Source organism: Pan paniscus, chromosome 4 (assembly GCF_029289425.2).
Source record: "Pan paniscus chromosome 4, NHGRI_mPanPan1-v2.0_pri, whole genome shotgun sequence".
Taxonomy (NCBI): domain Eukaryota; kingdom Metazoa; phylum Chordata; class Mammalia; order Primates; family Hominidae; genus Pan; species Pan paniscus.
Genome location: NC_073253.2, coordinates 133828549 through 133851364, shown reverse-complemented (window position 1 = coordinate 133851364; position 22816 = coordinate 133828549). Strand labels below are relative to the sequence as shown.

Genomic DNA, 22816 nt, shown 5'->3' with positions numbered 1-22816 from the left:
AAGCTCCGCCTCCCGGGTTCACGCCATTCTCCTGCCTCAGCCTCCCGAGTAGCTGGGACTACAAGCGCCTGCCACCACGCCCGGCTACTTTTTCGTATTTTCAGTAGAGACGGGGTTTCACCGTGTTAGCCAGGATGGTCTCGATCTCCTAACCTCGCGATCCGCTCGCTTCGGCCTCCCAAAAGTGCTGGGATTACAGGCGTGAGCGCCCGGCCAAGCTCAGCTATTTTTTTTTCCCTTTGTGCAGGCTAATTGGCCTAATGTTCTGTGTGAATCAAACGCTTTGTAGTTGGAAACCCAAGACCCCTGTGATAAAACGCAACACGAAATTGTTTAACGTCTGCATATCCAAGTGTCTTTCAAGTTGTGAACAACGGGCGGGACCAAACAACAAAAGTACTGACGTCCTCACTTCACAAAGCCACAAGACAAGATGGCGCCGTCCTCCAGGAGCGGGAGCTGGGAACACGTCCACGCCCGGGGGGTGTGCACGCGCCCGGGCTCGCCCCAGGGAACGCTGGCGTGCACTCGGGCACCCAATGAGCGCTGTAGTTAGTCTCCACCCATGTTTTGTGCCACTCCTTGCGCACATGCGCTCTAGGTTCTTAGCTGGATGTCTGTTGCGCAGGCGCAACAGGCTCCTCCTCCCGCGCAACTGACGCAAGAAGACTGTAATCGGTTCGCAATTTATCCCGTGTGACCTTGAGTCTTTCCTGTCGCCGAGGACCGGGGCTGTCCGAGATACCGCCTTCATACCCCTCTTCCTTCCCTGGACTCTTTCTGAGCTCAGAGCCGCCGCAGCCGGGACAGAAGGGCAGGCTTTCTCCAACCGTCGTGCTGCGGAGCATATTACATGTACGCCCTGGCTCCGGGAGCGGCAGTCGAGTATCCTCTGGTCAGGCGGCGCGGGCGGCGCCTCAGCGCAAGAGCGGGCCTCTGGGCCGCAGTGACCAACCCCCGCCCCTCACCCCACGTGGTTGGAGGTTTCCAGAAGCGCTGCCGCCACCGCATCGCGCAGCCCTTAGCCGTCGGAGCGGTTGTTTGCTGCCTCGTACTCTTCCATTTATCCGCCATGATAAGTGCCAGCCGAGCTGCAGCAGCCCGTCTCGTGGGCGCCGCAGCCTCCCGGGGCCCTACGGCCGCCCGCCACCAGGTGAGGAACTGTGGGACCTTCCCGAATGGGGTCACGGCCTCGGGCCTTGGGCCTCGGGCCTCGCTGCGGCAGGCCGCGCGCCCTTTAGGGTTTGAATTCTCCAGGATAGGTCAGGCGGGAAGGAAGGTAACGGGCCTTCCATAGTTAGCGCTGCCGGCTCAAGATTTTGCCCAAGGTTTTGCGTCCGGCTTGGGCCCTGCTGAGTCACACCCCTCGCGATCTAGAGTGTCATTTTAAAATTACCAGGTAGTGGTCCTGATGGCCTGTTCTGTGGCTGAATGGAAAGGTTTGGCCTTGGGGGTGAGGGATGCAGTCTATTGGGAAAGCCACTATTTTCAGTTTTATTTTTGGCTCCTCTACAGAATACAGAGTGTGTAAGGATCCCGTTGATACGGTGAAATAAAATAAGAAAGCTTTGAGTCGGAACTCCAGTTTTCGTGCTTAGCAACATTTTCTCAAAATCTGTGGTGTAAGATTGTACTCGTTTGTTACTTCAGGAAAAAAAGCAGATCGTGGGGCGGAGAAAAGGCTATGGAGTGATTACTTGTTTTGTAAAATAAAAAACAAATGCTTTGGAGAACAGGAATTGTATGTGGGCATTAAGGAAGGCTTGGAAGGAGCCTGAGGTTAAGTTGTAATAAAGGTCTTTTATCCTAGTGAAACGCCACTACTTTTCTTTTTTCTTTCAAAGATCCTTAGTAACTCTAGTTCTTTTAAACTAATTGCACGGCAAGGTAAGGGGAAGTGTTTTCCCCCAGGGGACATCTGGCAATGTCTGTGGATATTTTAGGTTGTCACTAACTTACTGGGGTGCTTATTGGTTTCTAGGGTGTCGAGGCCAGGGATGCTGCTGTATATCCTACAATGCACAGAACAGCCCCCACCACAAAAATTTGGCCCAAAATTAATAGCGCCACGGTTGAGAAATCCTACTGTAATGTGATTCTAAGGCCATCTTTTATTTACCTTTTTTCATCTTACTTATTTGGGAAACTTTAATATTTACTGTTTTAGTAGCTTAATGTATTTTATATATTAAGTGAGCCCAAGTTTTCTCTTTTTCCTCCCAGGATACACACTGGTTGGTGACTGAGTCAGTTTTTTCTTTTTTAGGATAGCTGGAATGGCCTTAGTCATGAGGCTTTTAGAATTGTTTCAAGGCGGGATTATGCGTAAGTATAATATCATTTCCTTTGAGAGGGAATACATATTAAACTTCAAAGCAGTGTTTTCTACATTTGTGATTATTCTTCTCTGTAATTATTTATCTGTATTTATTTAGAGATTATGTAGTATACCACTGTTAATTTTCCAATTAAATATTATCTTCCAGTGACTTTGGTCTATCAAGATAACAATAGCTGTGACACTGTTGTAAATGTCTTACAGATCAGAAGCAATCAAGGGAGCAGTTGTTGGTATTGATTTGGGTACTACCAACTCCTGCGTGGCAGTTATGGAAGGTAAACAAGCAAAGGTGAGCATGATTGATAACTAGTACCTTATCCAGAATCTGTCCAGAATTCTGTGCTCTTTTCCTTAGTTAAGGAATTTGAGAACCTGATTTGCGCTTTTTTTTTTTTTTTTTTTTTTTTGGAGACAGTCTCTATAGCCCATGGTGGAGTGCAGTGGCACGGTCTCCGCTCACTGCAACCTCTGCCTCCTGGGTTCAAACAGTTCTCCTGCCTTGGCCACATAGCTGGGATTACAGGCGTGAACCACCATTCCTGGCTAATTTTTTGTATTTTCAGTAGAGACAGTTCCACTGTGTTGGCCAGGCTGGTCTTGAGCTCAAGTGATCCGCCCACGTTGGCCTCCAAAGTGCTGGGATTACAGATGTGAACCACTAAGCCTGGCCTGGAAGTACTTCCAACTAAAACAGCAAAAACATAACTATAGATCAGGGCTGACCGGGCATAATGGCTCACGCCTGCAGTCCCAGCACTTTGGGAGGCCAAGGAGGGTGGATTACCTGAGGTCCCAAGTTCAAGACCAGCCCGGCCAAAATGGTGAAACCCCGTCTCTACTAAAAATGCAAAAAATTGGCCGGGTACGGTGGCTCACACCTGAAATCCTAGCACTTTGGGAGGCCAAGGCGGGTGGATCACAAGGTCAAGAGATCAAGACCATTCTGGCCAACATGGTGAAACCTGTCTCTACTAAAAATACAAAAATTAGCTGGGCGTAGTGGCACACACCTGTAGTCCCCGCTACTCGGGAGGCTGAGGCAGGAGAATCGCTTGAACCCAGGAGGTGGAGGTTGCAGTGAGCCAAGATCACATCACTGTACTCCAGCCTGGGTGACAGAGCGAGACTTTGTCTCAAAAAAAAAAGAAGAGACTATAGATCAGGTTTTTCATACCCAATGTTGGGACAAGAATCTTTACTTCCACATGGAGAATTATATCTACTTCTAAATTTTTTGGGGGGTTGGCCACAGATATCAGGCATATAGGAAAAATGCCAAGAAGCCCAAATTAGGGCCAAGAGAAGGAATAATCTCTTGGTGCCAAACAAGTGGGATAAGAAGACCATAGACAGTTCAGGTTATTTCAGAAGAGGAGATTGGGGGTAAAGGAAGTATGAAAGCAAAAGAGGCCATGAATGGAAGAAGCAAGAGTCAAGAATTCCAGGTGCTCTAAATCTTGCTAAGAACCCGGTGGGGATAAAGGTTGCATGTACAGAGTAAGGAGGCTTCAAAAGAAATAGCCTGCTCCAATGAACAACATGCATTACTTCAGAGATGAAGCTCCACTTCTAGTCTGTCTCTGCACACCCAACTTTGTTTCAATTTAGAAAATGCAGCACTTTGGTGGTTACCAGAGTAACCAAACAGTGCAAGCCATTCCCACCCCTCTTAATAGTAAATTAGTAGTCCTACCTCTATACCACATTTAAATCCTTTTCTGGGAAGTTAGATACATACAATTGTCAGCACTACAAAGGTTCACCTGACAAGAGTCTTAAGCAACCAAAGCAGCTTTTAAAATGTAAATCAGGGCCAGGCCTGGTGGGTCATGCCTGTAATCCCAACACTTGGGGAGGCCACTTGAGCGTGGGAGTTGAAGATCACCCTAGGCAACATAGCAAAACACTGTCTCTACAAAAAATTAGCCGGGCATAGTGGTGTGCCCCTGTAGTCCCAGCTACTCTGGAGGCTAAGGTGGGAGGATCAGCTGAGGCTGGCAGGTCAATGCTGCAGTGAGCCGTGACAGTGCCACTGCACTCCAGCCTAGGTGACAGTGAGACTCTGTCTCAAAAAAAAAAAAGCCAGGCGCGGTGCCTCACGCCTGTAATCCCAGCATTTTGGGAGGCCAAGGTGGGCGGATCGCCTGAGGTCAGGAGTTCGAGACCAGCCTGGCCAACTTGGCAAAACTCCATCTCTACTAAAAGTATACACACACACACACACAAAAAAAATTAGTTGGGCGTGGTGGCAGGCACCTGTAATCCCAGCTACTCAGGAGGCTGAAGTAGGAGAATTGAACCCAGGACAGGGAGTTTGCAGTGAGCCGAGATGGCGCCACTGCACTCCAGTCTGGGTGACAAGAGCGAGACTCCCTCTCAAAAAAAAAAATATATAGTAGTTTGAAAGTAAAGGGCTAAAGATACCTTAAATATCTACTGTTCATTAACTATCAGCAGTAAAGCATGCCCGGTAGTATTGTTGATGTGCATTTGTTTTGCAATTTGGGAGCTGTTTTTGGGTCTTAAATGATTGCTGCAAAGATACCAGTAATAGGCTGGGCGTATTGGCTCATGCCTGTATCGCAACACTTCGGGAGGCTGAGGCGGGCAGATCACCTGAGGTCAGGAGTTCGAGACCAGCCTGGCCAAAATGGTGAAACCCCCATCTCTACTAAAAAATGCCAAAAAATTAGCTGGGTGTGGTGGTGCACGCCTATAGTTCCAGCTACTAGGGAGGCTGAGACAGAAGAATCGCTTGAACCCAGGATGCGGAGGTTGCAGTGAGCCAAGATTGTGCCATTGTACTCCAGCCTTAGCGACAGAGTGAGACTCCATCTCAAAAAACATACCAGTGATAACTACAAACTTACTCTCTATCACATTTTGGGAGTTTAGGTGCTGGAGAATGCCGAAGGTGCCAGAACCACCCCTTCAGTTGTGGCCTTTACAGCAGATGGTGAGCGACTTGTTGGAATGCCGGCCAAGCGACAGGCTGTCACCAACCCAAACAATACATTTTATGCTACCAAGCGTCTCATTGGCCGGCGATATGATGATCCTGAAGTACAGAAAGACATGTGAGTAACAGCAAAAGTTTTTTGCAAAAAGCAGTTATTTGCAAGGGCCACACAGAAGAGCCTCAGCATGTTGATGAGGATCCCTGGAGCACCTTACTTTAGTAATTTTACTTATTGTCCCTAGGGGAAATCTGTACCACTGCCAAAAGGGTAATCCCTTTAAAAAATTCATTTTTGGCCAGTGCAGTGGCTCACACCTGTAATCCTAGCACTTTGGGAGGCCGAGGTGGGTGGATCACCTGGAGTCAGGAGTTCAAGACCAGCCTGGCCAACATGGTGAAACCCTGTCTCTACTAAAATACAAAAATTAGCTGTGCATGATGGTGGGTGCCTGTAATCCCGGCTACTCAGGAGGCTGAGACGGGAGAATCACTTGAACCCGGGAGACGGTGGTTGCGGTGAGCCGAGATCACTGCCACTGCACTCCAGCCTGGGCTGCTGAGACTGTCTCAAAAGAAAAAAATTCATTTTTGTCTTTACAGATTAGGTCTTTGCTATGTATTGACATGATACATGAAAATTTGCAAAGCATTCCTAAACCACATAGTTCAGTGTTGAATACATAAGGCAGAAATGGCAGGTTCTATCATGTGTTGATCCAGTACAGAAAAAGACTTGATTTTTCTTTTTTCTTCCCCCCTCCCAATAGAGACGGGGCTCACTATGTTGCCCAAGTTGGTGTTGAACTCCTGGACTCAACTGACCCTCCCACCCCAGCCTCCCAAAGTATTGGGATTACAAGCGTGAGCCACCATGCCCAGCCTGCCTTTTTCTAAAATAGACATACTAGAGGCTCGGTGGGGTGACTCACACCTGTAATCCTAACACTTTGGGAGGCTGAGGTGAGCTCAGGAGTTCGAGACCAGCCTGAACAACTTGGGGAAAAGCCACCTCTGCAAAAAATACAAAAAAGAGCCAAGCTCGGTGGTGCGCGCCTATAGTCCCAGCTACTAGTGAGGCTTGAGCGTTGAGGGGCGGAGGTTCCAGTGAGCCGACATCATGCCATTGCACTCCAGTCTGAGTAATAGCAGTGAAACCCTGTTTCAAAAAAAAAAAAACTAGAAGCATAGGTAGAGTTTCCTGTTGTATACAAAATGTTTTAGGCCTAGAGCAGTGGCTCATGTCTGTAATCCTAGCACTTTAGGAGGCAGAGGTGGGAAAGACTGTCTGAGGCTGAGTTTAAGACCATCTAGGCCAACAAGGCAAGACTGTGTGTGTCTCTGTCTATATATATATAAATTAAATATTTTTAAAAATTGAAACAGCTTTATTGAGCTTGAGTAGAATATGAATTCTGTATGCATGGAGTTGCGTGGACCTCTATGACTGGCTTCTTTCACTTAGCATGTTTTCAAGGTTCATCTATGTTGTAGCATGTGTCAGTACTGCATTCCTTTTTATGGCCAAATAATACTATACCGTATGGACATACAGCACATTTTGTTTATCCATTTGTCAAGTGATGGACATTTGAGCTGTTTCTGCTTTTTGGCTATTAGAAATAATGCTGCCATAAACATTTGTGTACAAGTTTTTGTGTGGACATAAATATTTCCATTTGTCTTAGAGAGTAGAATTGCTGGATCATACAGTAACGGTTTCATCAAATTATTCTAAAGTGGCTGCAAAAATCTTCTGCCTGGGGCGCTAAATAAAGAATGTTGAGGTTTCATCATAATGTTTTTATATGTTAGTGATTGCTTTCTTTTTATTTATTTATTTCATTTTGCCTTGTAATTCTCATAAACCACGTTAGTGATTGCTTTCTAAAGAATTTCACAAACTGTCATTTGTTGGCCATGAATGAGTCTCTTGGGGTGGAAGATGGATGTTCATGGTATGTGGTAATTTTGTCATGGTAAGTTGTTCAGGTAGTTTTCTCTAATAGAATTTTTGTGTCTTACAGTAAAAATGTTCCCTTTAAAATTGTCCGTGCCTCCAATGGTGATGCCTGGGTTGAGGCTCATGGGAAATTGTATTCTCCGAGTCAGATTGGAGCATTTGTGTTGATGAAGATGAAAGAGACTGCAGGTGAGTGGGTTTAGTTCACATCTGGGAAAGTTCTAAGAACAATGATTCCTGTGAGATCACTAGCTCCCTGTGCCCCAGCTCCTGTAGATGAATCTGTGGTCCCTTTTGTATAGAAAACCTAGGAATGGCAAAACTGTGTTACACTTCATGCTTTCCCTGCAGATTGAATTAATCTTCAAATTTCACTAATGGTGGCTGGCTTGTTTCTTTTTTTCCAGTAGGGGGTAATGTTCTATATTGAAAGCCACAAGACTACACATTAAGCTTTTGTCCCTGTTAGGTATAAATTAGAACTTCCTATTTGAAGTGGCTGTTGTAAGTCTAAAGGTCATTGTAGTTTAGTGAACCTTCACTAAAATGTTGAAAGAGTGATCTTAGGGGTTTCTGTTTTTTGGGGTTTTTTTGTTGTTGTTTTTTGAGACAGAGTTTCACTCTTGTTGCCCAGGCTGGAGTGCAGTGGCACGATCTCGGCTCACCGAAGCCTCCGCCTCCCGGGTTCAAGCGATTCTCCTGCCCTCTCCCTGCCCCGCAACGTAGCTGGGATTACAGGCATGCGCCATCATGCCTAGCCACTTCTGTATTTTTAGTAAAGAGATGGGGTTTCTTCATGTTGGTCAGGCTGGTCTCGAACTCCCGACAAATCAGGTGATTCATCCGCCTCAGCCTCCCAGAGTGCTGGGATTACAGGCATGAGCCACTGTGCCTGGCTGGCCGATCTTGGGTTTGTTTGTTTGTTTTGAGACAAGAGTCTCGCTCTGTCACCCAAGCTAGAGTGCAGTGGTGCGATCTTGTCTCACTGAAACCTCCGCCTCCCGGGTTCAAACAATTCTCCCGCCTCAGCCTCCCGAGTAGCTGAGATGACAGGCATGTGCCACCATGCCTGAATAATTTTGTATTTTTAGTAGAGATGGGGTTTCTCCATATTGGTCAGGCTGGTCTCAAAACTCTCAACCTTAGGTGATCTGCCCGCCTCAGCCTCCCAAAGTGCTGGGATTACGGGTGTGAGCCACCGTGCCCGGCCTGATCTTGGGTTTTTAACCAGTGTATTTACTTGGAGTGTTTTCCTGCAAGGACATATTAGGTCACTTACCAAAAGACTGAAGAATGTTGTCTGTGGCTCCAAAAGGATGACACAGGTTGTTGGGCTATATTAATAATTCTGTTCTGACAGAATTCCATGATTGAATTTCATTCTTTTCCAGAAAATTACTTGGGGCACACAGCAAAAAATGCTGTGATCACAGTCCCAGCTTATTTCAATGACTCGCAGAGACAGGTGAGGTCAATTAGCATTCTTATTCACAAAAAGTAAGGTGCCTGGGATGGAAGGGTATAAAAATGTTTTTCTCTTTGTTTTCTCTAGGCCACTAAAGATGCTGGCCAGATATCTGGACTGAATGTGCTTCGGGTGATTAATGAGCCCACAGCTGCTGCTCTTGCCTATGGTCTAGACAAATCAGAAGACAAAGTGTAAGTTTGTGCAGTAAATTTCTCACCTGGATGTGTGAAACTAAAGTGTCACTTAATTTCTTAGTAATTGAGCCTTTTACTTAAACTAAATAGTGCTTTTACTGATTTTAAGTCTGTATTGTCTTTGTTTTTTCATTTCAAAACCATTCTTTTGTTTTCTTTTGGGCCATGGTAATTTAACTAGTACATATCTCAGGGAAGTAGCTTAGATTATCTGTATTTGGTTATTGAAATTTATATCCTGGTGATAGGTTTTGTTCTTAAGGATTTCTTTTTTTTTTTTCACAAATCATTTACAGCATTGCTGTATATGATTTAGGTGGTGGAACTTTTGATATTTCTATCCTGGAAATTCAGAAAGGAGTATTTGAGGTGAAATCCACAAATGGGGATACCTTCTTAGGTGGGGAAGACTTTGACCAGGCCTTGCTACGGCACATTGTGAAGGAGTTCAAGAGAGAGGTGAGTTACCAATGTGGTTAATATGTAGACGTTGGGATATTGAGAAATTCTTTGTTCAGATTGCTCTTTGCTTTGTTTACGAGTTCAGTTCAACCCCCTTATTCTAGACACAGATACTCTTTTCAGAATAGATTATTTTTTTTCCCTACACATTAAGGGTAATAAAAAGTAATTCATGCTTATATATAAAGGTATGACTTCATTTTGTGTTGTTCCACCTTATTACTGCAGTTTAAATTTATCACCTCACTAATGCTGGTGTTTGGTGTTCAATGTCTTCACTTTATAGACAGGGGTTGATTTGACTAAAGACAACATGGCACTTCAGAGGGTACGGGAAGCTGCTGAAAAGGCTAAATGTGAACTCTCCTCATCTGTGCAGGTGAGACACGGAAAATTCGAGCAGTCTTGATGGATATTTTCAGCCGGAGCTTATTTAAAATAAATAGTATTTTCTAATTGGCCTAATGTCAGTTGAGTTTTTTTTGTTTGTTTGTTTGTTTTTTCAGTTTTCTGGTTTCTAGAGACCTTTGCCATGAGCACAGGGACAGTAAGGTCTTTAGTTTCTTTATGAGCTGAAATTTTTTTAGCCACCCAAATCAGTTACGTATACTGGAGCTAAATAATGTGTGAATGATGTGCTGGGTGTACTTGTTTGCCTTTCAGTTAAAGACATTTATTTTAAAACCTGCTCTGGCAGTGTTTAAAACTAGAATTACTAGCTTGGAAAAACTGCTGTCTTAACTGACAATATTAAATAACCTCTCCTTGTGAATTGGAGAGTCTCTGAGTGTCTTTTTTTTTTTTTTTTTTTTTTTTTGAGACGGAGTTTTGCTCCTGTTGCCCAGGCTAGAGTGCAATGGCGTGATCTTGGCTCACCGCAACCTCTGCCTCCTGGGTTCAAGTGATTTCTCCTGCCTCGACCTCCCAAGTAGCTGGGATTACAGGTGTGTACCACCATGCCTGGCTAATTTTTGTATTTATAGTACAGACAGGGTTCTGCCATGTTGGCCAGGTTGGTCCTTGGACTCCTGACCTCAGGTGATTGACCTGCCTCGGCCTCCCAAAGTGCTGGGATAATGGGCATGAGCCACTGAGCCCGGCTAATTGTCTCTCACTTAATAATTTGAAAAATTAGCTGGTCATAGTCTATACAACTGTGGTCCCAGCCACTCCAGAGGCTAAGAGGATTGTTTGAGCCCAGGAGGTTGAGGCTGCAGTGAGCCGTGATCACACCATTTCACTCCAGCCTGGGTGACAAATGAGACCCTGTGTCAAAAAATGACAATAATTTGAATCACCAGTCTAGAAAAAGAGCTGAAGCTTGTGCAAGTTTCCGTCTGTGAGCATCAGATTTACACAGCCTCTTTGTCAGCTTGGTTAGCTCCAGTTCTGAGAGGTGAAACTTGACTTCACCACCAAGAATAGAATTATATAAACCATGTTAGATCTGTGTTAGAGACCCATGAAGATAGAAAGCAGCAGATCTATTTCCGGTGTCTTGGGTGACAGCAGGAAAAGCAGAGCGGTGACACCTTTATTTTGATCACCCACAAGGGAAGAGGTATTTATGATGGTTGTCACTGTGGTTGCTGCTAATGAACCTTCCCCTCAAACCTGGATTTTTTTTTTTTAAGTGGCTGTGAGGAGTGACATAGTTATACACACGCATCCATGGTCTTGCTGATGTTACTTTGCCCCTGCTATCATGGAGTGGCAGAACATTGCAACGTTGGTTAGGGTTGAGGTTGAAATACCTGGCACTGCCAGAAGATAAGTTTGTAATTCTTCCCAGGGATTTGACATTTGGGGTAGGGGATGCGAGGTGTTGGAAGAGATTGGTTGGTTTTAATTAGTGTGGCTGCATCCTATTGATAGACATTTTGATTGTTTTCCAGTGTTTATTATAGCAAGATGTATTGAGCATCCTTACACATTCAGTTTTGCATAGGTGATTTTAAATCTATAGAATAAATTCTTAGCGTTTATTACCCTCATGCAGATTATATTGTGGTTTGGAAAGATGGACATTAATTAGAACAGATTAGTAAACGTTAAACTAGAAGTGATACAAAGTAAAGGTTAAGGGTGGTTCTGCAAGCATTCTGCTGGGGTTCAAGTCCCCATTGTATCGCTTATTAATTGGTGATCTTGGATGAATTAACGTTACTATTACTTATCTACAAAACAAGGATAATAGTGGTACTCTTCCCTTAAGAGTTGTGAGCATTACCAAGTTCATAAATATTATACGCTTAGGAAAACATAGGAAATTGTGAATACTCTAAATGTAAGTTACTATTAATGTAACAAATGGTAAAAATGCAGTTACAATTTAAGAAGGGGCCGCACTTTGGGTGGCCAGGGCAGGAATATCACTTGAGCTCAGGAATTGGGGACCAGCCTGGGCAAAATAGTGAGAACCCCCGTCTCTACAAAACTAGCTGGGCGTGGTGCACTACACCATAGGTGCGTGCCTGTAGTCCCAGCTACTCAGGAGACTGAGGCACAAGAATCTTTTGAGCCCAAGTGTTTGAGGCTGCAGTGAGCTGTGAATGCCACTGCACCCCAACCTGGGTGAAAGAGCAGGTCTCTTAAAAGCAATCTAAGAAGGGGCCGCACGCAGTGGCTCACATCTGTAATCTCAGCACTTTGGGAGGCCAAGGCAGGTGAATCACTTGAGGTCAGGAGTTCCAGACCAGCCTCGCCAACATGGTGAAACCGTGTCTCTACTAAAAATACAAAAATTAGCCAAGTGTGGTTGCAGGTGCCTGTAATCCCAGCTACTCAGTAGGCTGAGGCAGGAGAATCGCTTGAACCCAGGAGGCAGAGGTTGCAGTGAGCCCAGATGGCACCACTGCAGTCCAGTCTGGGTGACTGAATGAGACTCTGTCTCAAAAAATAAAAATGAAAAATAAAATAAAAATAATAAAAATAATCTAAGAAGGTACCTGAGAGAGGTGTTCAGCATAACAAGAATAGCATCTGAGAGATGAGTTTATCAGAAAAAGATAAATGGGCATGTGTAATGGGTTAAGAGTAAGGCTCTCAGGTGAAGACCTGAGAAAGGGCCAGAGTGGCCAAAAGGGCAGAGTGAAGATTGGGGTCGGTTGTTGGTGGGCATGGAAAATGAGGCTAGAGCAGGCTTGTCCAACCTGCAGCCTAGAATGGCTTTGAATGTGGCCCAACACAAATTTGTAAACGTTCTTAAAATACTGAGGGTTTTGTTTTTTGTTTTTGTTTTAAGCTCATCAGCTATTGTTAACGTTAATGTATTTTATGTGTGGCCCAAGGAAGCCAAAAGATTGGATACCCTTGGGCTAGAGGCTTTATAGATTTGGGATTTGGTGTCTCTCCCAAGATAAGTGAATACAAACCCCAGAGGAGTTGAGGATAGTAACATGGTCATGTGTCGATTTGTGAAAAGCCCTTGGCTGGAGTAGAGTGGAGAATTGTGAAGGGCAGAAGGCACCCTGAGTGGGTGTAGGGGGGCTATTGGTAACCATGTGTTGAGAAAAGACTTGGATGAGAGTGAGAGTAAGACATAAGTGGTTGGGTTTGAGAGAGGAGGGTAAGGAAAGAACATTGTGATAGATGTTGGACTGGTTGTAGAGGGTTGAGAGTTAGTGCTGGAGATTTTCAGGTTGCCATTAGCTTTTAGTGTTTAGAGTCGTGCTACTATAATAGCCAAATACGGGTTTTGAATTAATTAAAATTAAATAACATTTAAAATTACATTTCTCAGTTACACTAGTCTTATTTCAAGTGCTCAGTAGTCATGTGAGTGGTTGCTGAATTGAGCAGCATAAGGAGCATTTTCATTGTCACAGAAAATTCTACTGGATAGCATTGATTTAGATAATTCTGTGTTCTGATTTGGTTAATCAACATTTTGCAAAAAAGAAATTGTCAATAATATTTAGGTATTACTATTCTACAGATGGTGTGTTAACTCTATTTATTAAGTATTCAAATGTTTAGGATACTTCTCCTGAAGAAAGATGGTTAAGGACTCACTCTCAGTTACACACTGTAAGATCCCATGTTGTACTGGGATTTGGGATTTATTAAATACTGGATGTTACATGGTGTGACTGTCAGATGCTCTCCATGGATGTGATGGCCATACAAGTCAGTCCTCATACATTAATGAGAGCATGTCTGTAGCTTTCGTATCACTTGTAAACGTCCTGGAACTTACAGAGCCCAGGGTTAATGGCATGTTATTTGGTTCAGAACATAACTTTGACATTTCTCTTCACCTACATGGGATATTTTTAAAACTTGGTGAAGGAAAAACATCAGTAGTGTGGTTCTAATGAATATTTAGTGGCAGAATAGTTCTTTATCTTCTGAATGGGGATTTTTTTCCTGCTTATCTGCTGCATTCTTGTTAATAACTATAAACTTTATTAAAACATTCTATAGTGCTTATCTCTGGGGAGATAAAACATTGTTTTTTTGTTTTTTTGAGATGGAGTTTCACTCTTGTTGCCCAGGCTGGAGTGCAGTGGCACAATCTCGGCTCACCGCAACCTCCACCTCCCAGGTTCAAGAGATTCTCCTGCCTCAGCCTCCCAAGTAGCTGGGATTACAGGCATGTGCCACCACACCTGGCTAATTTTTTTTGTATTTTTAGTAGAGACGGGGTTTCACCATGTTAGCCAGGATGGTCTCGATCTCCTGACCTCGTGATCCACCCGCCTCGCCCTCCCAAAGTGCTGGGATTACAGGCATGAGCCACTGCGCCCGGCAAAACATTGCATCTTAAAGAGTAACTATTCTTGGCCGGATGGGGTGGCTCACACCTGTAATCCCAGCACTTTGGGAGGCTGAGGCAGGCGGATCACGAGGTCAAGAGATCGAGACCATCCTGGCCAACATGCTGAAACCCCATCTCTACTAAAAATACAAAAATTAGCTGGGCATGGTGGCACATGCCTGTAGTCCCAGCTACTCGGGAGGCTGAGGCAGGAGAATCACTTGAACCTGGGAAGCGGAGGTTGCAGTGAGCCAAGATCATGCCACTGCACTCCAGCCTGGCGATAGAATGAGACTCTGTCTCAAAAACAAAAAAAATGTATTCTTGGTGACTATTCATTTAAATTAGATCTCACCCTCCCTGTGGTTTTGCAAGTCTTCTGTCCTAGGGCATGGTCATATTTTAGTTGAAATAATAAATGTAACCGTCATTTGGCCTGCTCGCTGACATGCAATTAAACATTTCATTTGCAGACTGACATCAATTTGCCCTATCTTACAATGGATTCTTCTGGACCCAAGCATTTGAATATGAAGTTGACCCGTGCTCAATTTGAAGGGATTGTCACTGATCTAATCAGAAGGACTGTCGCTCCATGCCAAAAAGCTATGCAAGATGCAGAAGTCAGCAAGAGTGACATAGGAGAAGTGATTCTTGTGGGTGGCATGACTAGGATGCCCAAGGTATGGACCAATGGAATTCTGTCATGGAGAGAGGGGGCTGGCGCATAGTGTATTCTTGGGACAGGTGGCACAAATATATGGCCCATTCTGCTGGGGTGACCTAAAAGGGAGATGAGATTATATCCTCACTAAAGAATTCTTTTCTGTTTGTTTTGTTAAAATTGAAGAATAGGCCGGGCATGGTGGTTCACGCCTATAATCCCAACACTTTGGGAGGCTGAGGCGGGCAGATCACATGAGTCCAATTTTTATATATATATGTATGTATGTATGTATGAAAAATTAGGAGGGGCAGAATTTCTTTAGGGGCAGTAGCAGGGAGGATCCCGAACTCAGTCATAGAATTTTTAGGATTGAAACAAAGTTTGAGGTCAGAGAGGAACATAAAACCTTGGTAATACCCCGCCCCCGGCCACCATCTTTGTACATGTGTCTTTGCAGCTTAGTGCATCTCTTTGACAAAGATTTGTGCAATGATGTATTTTATTCAACACATCATTCTGAAAGAACGTGTGGAAAACTAATGACTGAGCACAAACCTGTTGAAGATGCAGTTCTTCTTGGTAGCCTAAATAGGATTATCTTGGACCGAAGATAGTGACCTTGTTTTTTTTCTTAATTTTTCCATTGAAATACATGGCCTTAAGGAAATATGCAAAAAAAAAAAATGAACCTGGAAAAAAAAAGGTCCTGGACCAGGTGGATGCCTCATATATTAAGAAATCCCCGAGGCCGGGTACAGTGGCTTACGCCTGTAATCCCAGCACTTTGGGAGGCCAAGGCGGGCGGATCACGAGGTCAAGAGATCGAGACCATCCTGGCTAACACGGTGAAACCCTGTCTCTACTAAAAATATAAAAAATTTGGTGGGCGCCTGTAGTCCCAGCTACTTGGGAGGCTGAGGTAGGAGAATGGCGTGAACGCAGGAGGTGGAGCTTGCGGTGAGTGGAGATTGCGCCACCGCACTCCAGCCTGAGCCACACAGCGAGACTCCGTCTCAAAAAAAAAAAAAAAAAGAAAAAGTATCCCCGATGCTATTCAAATGGAACTTTATCACTAATAAACACAAGGGAAGACCATGCCCCATGTTAGCAATGCAAATTATTGCTACAGCTGCCTATGATAATTTGGTCTTTAGTTGATAATATACAAGAGAATGTGGACTTCTAAGTCCCCTTGCCTTGCATCCTCTGTTTCAAATGATTTAATGTGTTGTGTAGGAAAGCAGATAATAAAACTTAGGAGAATCCTTCCCAGATATACAAGGGTCATGAAGGAGATACTTCTATAAAGTGTATGAGTGTTAGAAGATCATTAGCAGGAACCCAAGTACGAAATGGTTATTTGAATAAACATTCTCAGATTTGAGTTAGCCTGTCTTGAGATCTGGCTGGGAGCGTAGGACACATGCTCCCTTTTGTTCTGCTCAGGTAGTTCCCAAGTGTGGGCTGACAGTTTCTTTTTCCTTGATGTTCAGGTTCAGCAGACTGTACAGGATCTTTTTGGCAGAGCCCCAAGTAAAGCTGTCAATCCTGATGAGGCTGTGGCCATTGGAGCTGCCATTCAGGGAGGTGTGTTGGCCGGCGATGTCACGGATGTGCTGCTCCTTGATGTCACTCCCCTGTCTCTGGGTATTGAAACTCTAGGAGGTGTCTTTACCAAACTTATTAATAGGAATACCACTATTCCAACCAAGAAGAGCCAGGTAAGAGCCATCACTTCCTACCTTGTCACATGGGTTTTAGGTTCTATGACGGATGTAATTGCAGCCACTTTCATGAGTTTTTTCTAGAAAACTTCATTTTTTTCTGTTTTACAGTTTAGAATATTAAACAGATAACTGTGGGTGGTGAGAATCCTGTGTTTTGTTTTTTGTTTTTTTGTTACCAGAAAAGTTCTTACATGTTAGCTGGTAGTGATGATTATAAGGACATCAGTAGTCTCCTCCACAGGATTAACATAATTTGCTAAAAGGGATCTCAGTCATTTGAGACTGAATTCCCTGTAGTCTTCTGTTCTCAAAGACAGTAAAAAGGATAGTCTGGACCAGACTTAAGGGAGTGTTCTTATCTTATGGATGAATGAAGGGGGTGGTATGAGGGTGCCGAGATACCAAGCAGGGCTACTTGGACATGGCTTGTTCTTGAAGTAGGAATTATTTGTGGCTGGGCACCGTGGCTCATGCCTGTAATCCCAGCACTTTGGGAGGCTGTGGCGAGAGGATCACTTGAGCTGAGGAGTTTGAGACCAGCCTGGGTAACATGGTGAAACTCCCTCTCTCCAAAAAGTTAAATTAGCCGGGCATGGTGCTGTGTACCTGTAGTCCCAGCTACTCAGGAGGCTGAGGTGGGTGGATCACTTGAGCATGGGAGGCAGAGGTTGCAATGAGCTGAGGTCATGCCACTGCACTCCAGCCTGGGCGACAGTATGAAGTGAGGCCTTGTCTCAAAAAAAAAAAAAAAAAAATTATTTCCTGACTTACCCAATCTTGTGATGTTTTTCCATAAAACTATGGTTGTTGGTATATTTGTGACGTGATGTATTTGTCAACACATCACTCTGAAGAAAAGTATGTGGTGACTTCCTGTGACTGAGCATGATACATCTTCTTTCTCTGATCCCGTTTCCCCAGATGAGCATGTTTCAACATTTTAGTTCCTTTTGAGGACTTCTGTCCTAATGCTGCGTCTTTGTACAATGCATTTGCTTAGCTGAAACAGTTGCTATTGTATGCCCATTTGCTGTACTAATCCTACTTCTATTCCCTATAAAGACATCAGCCTTTGTTCTGAACATACCGTAAATTAGGAGTCTTCCAGTCTTGGAATGTGAACCTTTGGCTTTCATTTTTTCTATAGAAATGGAGTAGGTTAATCACATTGCCAACCCAGGAGGGTTTCTTCTTCCCTAGGTATTCTCTACTGCCGCTGATGGTCAAACGCAAGTGGAAATTAAAGTGTGTCAGGGTGAAAGAGAGATGGCTGGAGACAACAAACTCCTTGGACAGTTTACTTTGGTAGGTATTGTGAATCCTGAATACTATGCCTCCTTCACTGTAAAGTGAGATAATATTCTAAGCCATAAAAATATTAGTATAAACTGCTGGCATACACGTACATACTGAGTAGTCTTGAGAAGAAGGGATGCAACTAGATACCCATGGCATCAGTTTTTACCTGAAAGCCTTGCTTTTTCCTTGTGCCTTAGGAATTTCCTCAGAAATAAACTCCTGATTACTCATTTAAAAGACATTTGATATTGTTACTGGTTTCTGATCAGCATTGCTTATTGGTTATTGGTGAGGTGAATAATAGTGAGGAGATTTGCTATCTGTCATTTAGTGTGTCCACAGGTACATACAGCCATTATGGTTACTTGCTATAGCTAAACTTCACTGGTATAAAACCAGTTGATTTCAGGCAGCAAACTACTACTGTTGCTTATAAACTTTGTGTTTTGTACATTAAATCACTTGTTTCTCCCAGGAACCAAGTGACTTGTTTACTAGAAAACCATATAGATTTGGAAATAATAGCACTGGACCCCTCTGTAAGAGGACCTTACTCTGGATATTATTTATTTTAGATTGGAATTCCACCAGCCCCTCGTGGAGTTCCTCAGATTGAAGTTACATTTGACATTGATGCCAATGGGATAGTACATGTTTCTGCTAAAGATAAAGGCACAGGACGTGAGCAGCAGAGTAAGTCACCTTATTTATCAGACCCTAAGAGTGAGGTGAGGGAGGTCTTGGGAATAGACCCTCTTAGGATGATGAGTCCTCTTTGCCCCTCAGTTATCAGATTTACTTGTACAAGTGTAATGTTTATTCCCCCCAAACAGGCACTGAGCCTGTGGATTGCTGAAGTTTTGATGGGCAAACAGGCCAGTTGGTGTTTGTGTATATATTGGGTCCTTGGTTTCATTTTGCTTTATAGGACTATAGGGTATTTCTCCTCTTCATAATTTGTATCAAGATTGGCTGCTATGAGCAGGAGTACTCTTAATGCAATGGAGGAAGAAGAGGCATATAACTTCACCTGGGAATTAATGAAATGCTTTCTGTTTACTACAGTTGTAATCCAGTCTTCTGGTGGATTAAGCAAAGATGATATTGAAAATATGGTTAAAAATGCAGAGAAATATGCTGAAGAAGACCGGCGAAAGAAGGTGATTACTTCTTGTCTTCTGAACTTTAATCTTAGTAAAGCTCAGTCTTGACAGTGGGAGTTTGGGGCTGGGCGCAGTGTCTCACTCCTGTAATCCCAGCACTGTAAGCCCACTGCCAAGGTGGGCAGATCGTTTGAAGCCGGGCGTGGTGGTGCACGCCTGCAGTCCCAGCTACTTGGGAGGCTCAGGCAGGAGAATCGCTTGAACAAGAAAGTGGGAGAGTTTGGACATGTCATAGGTTGTGGGTAAGAGAATACCTAAGATAATCTATTCTTCCTTCCCCGTTGTTTATACCTTATGTTTGCAGTGCCTTTATTATTTCTTCTGTTTTCCCTGTCACAATTCTGATGTTACAAAATCTAGCCCAAATCTCTCTCAAAGCCATCCCAGACTATTTCATGCCACTCTGATTTCTCCCTCTTACTCTATTTTTATCTGTAACTGTATGTAACACATAGCTTATTGTCTGAGTATAGACATTCAGCAAACTTTGGTTGATTGGAAAGTCTTCGTTTAAACTTCTAATTTCTCTAAGGAACGAGTTGAAGCAGTTAATATGGCTGAAGGAATCATTCACGACACAGAAACCAAGATGGAAGAATTCAAGGACCAATTACCTGCTGATGAGGTGAGTTCTATTTTAAAGTAACTAAAGACGTTGAACACATTTTTACCAATGCCAGTGAAGTTTATTTTTCTGTGGGTTTTGATAGGGGTTTAATTATTTTAAAATATTTCTAAATAGTACTTCTACTTGTAATGGTACAGGAGACCTGGAAAAGTAAGGACTTTTGTTTTCTTTTTTTAAGTGCAACAAGCTGAAAGAAGAGATTTCCAAAATGAGGGAGCTCCTGGCTAGAAAAGACAGCGAAACAGGAGAAAATATTAGACAGGCAGCATCCTCTCTTCAGCAGGCATCATTGAAGCTGTTCGAAATGGCATACAAAAAGGTACAAGGGCTGAAGTGGATTTTGATTCTAACTTGATCTGGATGGAACTGTTCTTGATGACTGTCACTGGTGGCTCCCTCCATAGCCATTTGTGGAATTTAGAGTGAGATTAGAGTTGGGAGATAGTCTCCTGCCGTCTTGACTCTACTTTGGCATTGGAGTTAGTGTCAAAGGGAAGGAATCCAGAAACCACCAGTAGGGTAGAAAGTGGGGAGGGGGAGTGGAATAGAAATGAATGATGAGGACATATGTGGGTCCCTCATCTTGGAGTGCAACAAAGAGCAAATGGTTAGCTCTAACGTTAAATCTGAGTGGCTCTCAAATGTTTTCTTAACAGATGGCATCTGAGCGAGAAGGCTCTGGAAGTTCTGGCACTGGGGAACAAAAGGAAGATCAAAAGGAGGAAAAACAGTAATAATAGCAGAAATTTTGAAGCCAGAAGGACAACATATGAAGCTTAGGAGTGAAGAGACTTCCTGAGCAGAAATGGGCGAACTTCAGTCTTTTTACTGTGTTTTTGCAGTATTCTATATATAATTTCCTTAATTTGTAAATTTAGTGACCATTAGCTAGTGATCATTTAATGGACAGTGATTCTAACAGTATAAAGTTCACAATATTCTATGTCCCTAGCCTGTCATTTTTCAGCTGCATGTAAAAGGAGGTAGGATGAATTGATCATGAAGATTTAACTATTTTATGCTGAAGTGACCATATTTTCAAAGGGTGAAACCATCTCGCACACAGCAATGAAGGTAGTCATCCATAGACTTGAAATGAGACCACATATGGGGATGAGATCCTTCTAGTTAGCCTAGTACTGCTGTACTGGCCTGTATGTACATGGGGTCCTTCAACTGAGGCCTTGCAAGTCAAGCTGGCTGTGCCATGTTTGTAGATGGGGCAGAGGAATCTAGAACAATGGGAAACTTAGCTATTTATATTAGGTACAGCTATTAAAACAAGGTAGGAATGAGGCTAGACCTTTAACTTCCCTAAGGCATACTTTTCTAGCTACCTTCTGCCCTGTGTCTGGCACCTACATCCTTGATGATTGTTCTCTTACCCATTCTGGAATTTTTTTTTTTTTAAATAAATACAGAAAGCATCTTGATCTCTTGTTTGTGGGGGTGATGCCCTGAGATTTAGCTTCAGGAATATGTCATGGCTCATGCTTCCCATATTTCTCAAAGAGGGAAATACAGGATTTGCTAACACTGGTTAAAAATGCAAATTCAAGATTTGGAAGGGCTGTTATAATGAAATAATGAGCAGTATCAGCATGTGCAAATCTTGTTTGAAGGATTTTATTTTCTCCCCTTAGACCTTTGGTACATTTAGAATCTTGAAAGTTTCTAGATCTCTAACATGAAAGTTTTTAGGTCTCTAACATGAAAACCAAGGTGGCTATTTTCAGGTTGCTTTCAGCTCCAAGTAGAAATAACCAGAATTGGCTTACATTAAAGAAACTGCATCTAGAAATAAGTCCTAAGATACTATTTCTATGGCTCAAAAATAACAGGAACCCAGATTTCTTTCCCTATTTCTGCTTTTCTGTCCTCAGTGTACTGGCTTGTCCCAAATTCTCTGATGTAGTTCTAATTATCATGTGCTGACAACCTGAGCAGAAAGGCAACTACATCTTTATTCAATGTTAAGATTTCCCAAAAGTCTTCCAGCACATTTCCCTTATGTTTCATGGACGAATGTCATATGCCATGTTCAAAAGAGTCTGTTATCAAGATGGGCTTAGAATATCAGACACAATGGCTCCTTTTATAATGTTTTGTAATATGTAGAAATGAGATTACTGTATTTCCAAAAATCAGTATAAGAAATCAATTTAATTTGCAAGTATGAAGGAAGTGATTTAGACAACATTTTTGGAAGATTCAGTGCTTGTTAACACCCATGTAAAAGATTCTTGGGATTTCGTGAAAAATTCTAGGCTCAGGTTTCCAACCACATGAACACTCAATGGGAACATTGTAGGATTATGAAGGATTGTTACATGGTGTGTTGGAAAATAACTTTTAGCATTTTTGGTTGGCCCTTGCCCACTGCCTCTACTGTCTCCTAAAGATAACTTTAAAAGCCCTCCAGGATTTCCAAAGTACTCCAGTTGAGAACTACTGGCTTAACGCTAGTCAAGATTCATCCTTGGGATCAGAGAGAGGAGCCAAATGCCCAAGCAAAATATATATTTGAGTTCCATTAGGAGGGAGAAGTTGCTTGGGTATGGGTGGACACAGTATTTCAGTCACCTATCAGTAAAGCTAATAGCATAAATAGCAAGAAGGTATATGGAGATTCCCTAGAGCCAATAGGATATATATCTAGAATAAGATTTACTGTAAGAAAGAAACTGGCTCACAATTATGGAACCTAGGTCCCACCCACAATCCACTGCTGGGAAAGCTGTTGGGGTAAAATTTCAGTGACCAGGAACACAGTGGTGTCCTAGTCCGAGGTTAGAAGAATATGGATGTCTTAGCTCTGGCAGTTCTATATAGGCCCTTAACTGATTAGATGATGTCCACTCACATCAAAGCAGAGCAATCTCCAATTCAATACTAATCTCTTCTGGAGAGAGACAAATGTTTAACCCATTAAATGGCATCAATGGCTAAATTGACACATAAAATTAACTCACAAAAGGCAAAAAGAAATGATTGGTTTTATTCTTTAGTAGAGCCTCCCTTTAGTGATTGTAAGTACTTGCTTAGGTCCCAAGAAGAACTTACGGTATCCCTCTTACACCAACTTACTGTTTTTGGTTTTTTGTGTTTTGTTTTTTTGGTTTTTGTTTTGAGATGGAGTCTTGCTCTGTTGCCCAGGCTGGATTGCAGTGGTGTGATCTCAGCTCACTG

General features: G+C 43.1%; 1 protein-coding gene and 2 non-coding genes across 3 annotated transcripts; all 3 read left to right on the top strand.

Annotated features, from left to right (window-relative positions):
- HSPA9 (heat shock protein family A (Hsp70) member 9) lies at window positions 1-21060 on the top strand. Its single transcript, XM_003829218.4, has 17 exons — window positions 1-1153; window positions 2267-2325; window positions 2543-2630; window positions 5237-5418; window positions 7325-7449; window positions 8652-8725; window positions 8813-8919; window positions 9219-9381; window positions 9671-9763; window positions 14617-14826; window positions 16304-16531; window positions 17738-17842; window positions 18412-18529; window positions 18902-18996; window positions 19532-19624; window positions 19806-19946; window positions 20284-21060. The coding sequence occupies exons 1-17, from the start codon at window positions 854-856 to the stop codon at window positions 20359-20361; spliced, it is 2259 nt and encodes a 752-aa protein (XP_003829266.3). The 5' UTR covers window positions 1-853; the 3' UTR covers window positions 20362-21060.
- LOC112439955 (small nucleolar RNA SNORD63) lies at window positions 15295-15362 on the top strand. The gene has a single exon (XR_003028173.1). It is a non-coding gene; the product is annotated as a small nucleolar RNA SNORD63 (small nucleolar RNA).
- On the top strand, window positions 17356-17425 carry LOC112439956 (small nucleolar RNA SNORD63). Its single transcript, XR_003028174.2, has one exon. It is a non-coding gene; the product is annotated as a small nucleolar RNA SNORD63 (small nucleolar RNA).
- Window positions 21061-22816: the final 1756 nt, after the last annotated feature.

Excerpts from the sequence above, each read along its gene's own strand:
- HSPA9 (XM_003829218.4), top strand. The coding sequence starts at position 854 with ATGTACGCCCTGGCTCCGGGAGCGGCAGTCGAGTATCCTCTGGTCAGG. Across the intron at positions 2,631-5,236 it reads TGGAAGGTAAACAAGCAAAG|GTGCTGGAGAATGCCGAAGG; the intron begins GTGAGCATGATT and ends TTGGGAGTTTAG. Across the intron at positions 9,764-14,616 it reads AACTCTCCTCATCTGTGCAG|ACTGACATCAATTTGCCCTA; the intron begins GTGAGACACGGA and ends TTTCATTTGCAG.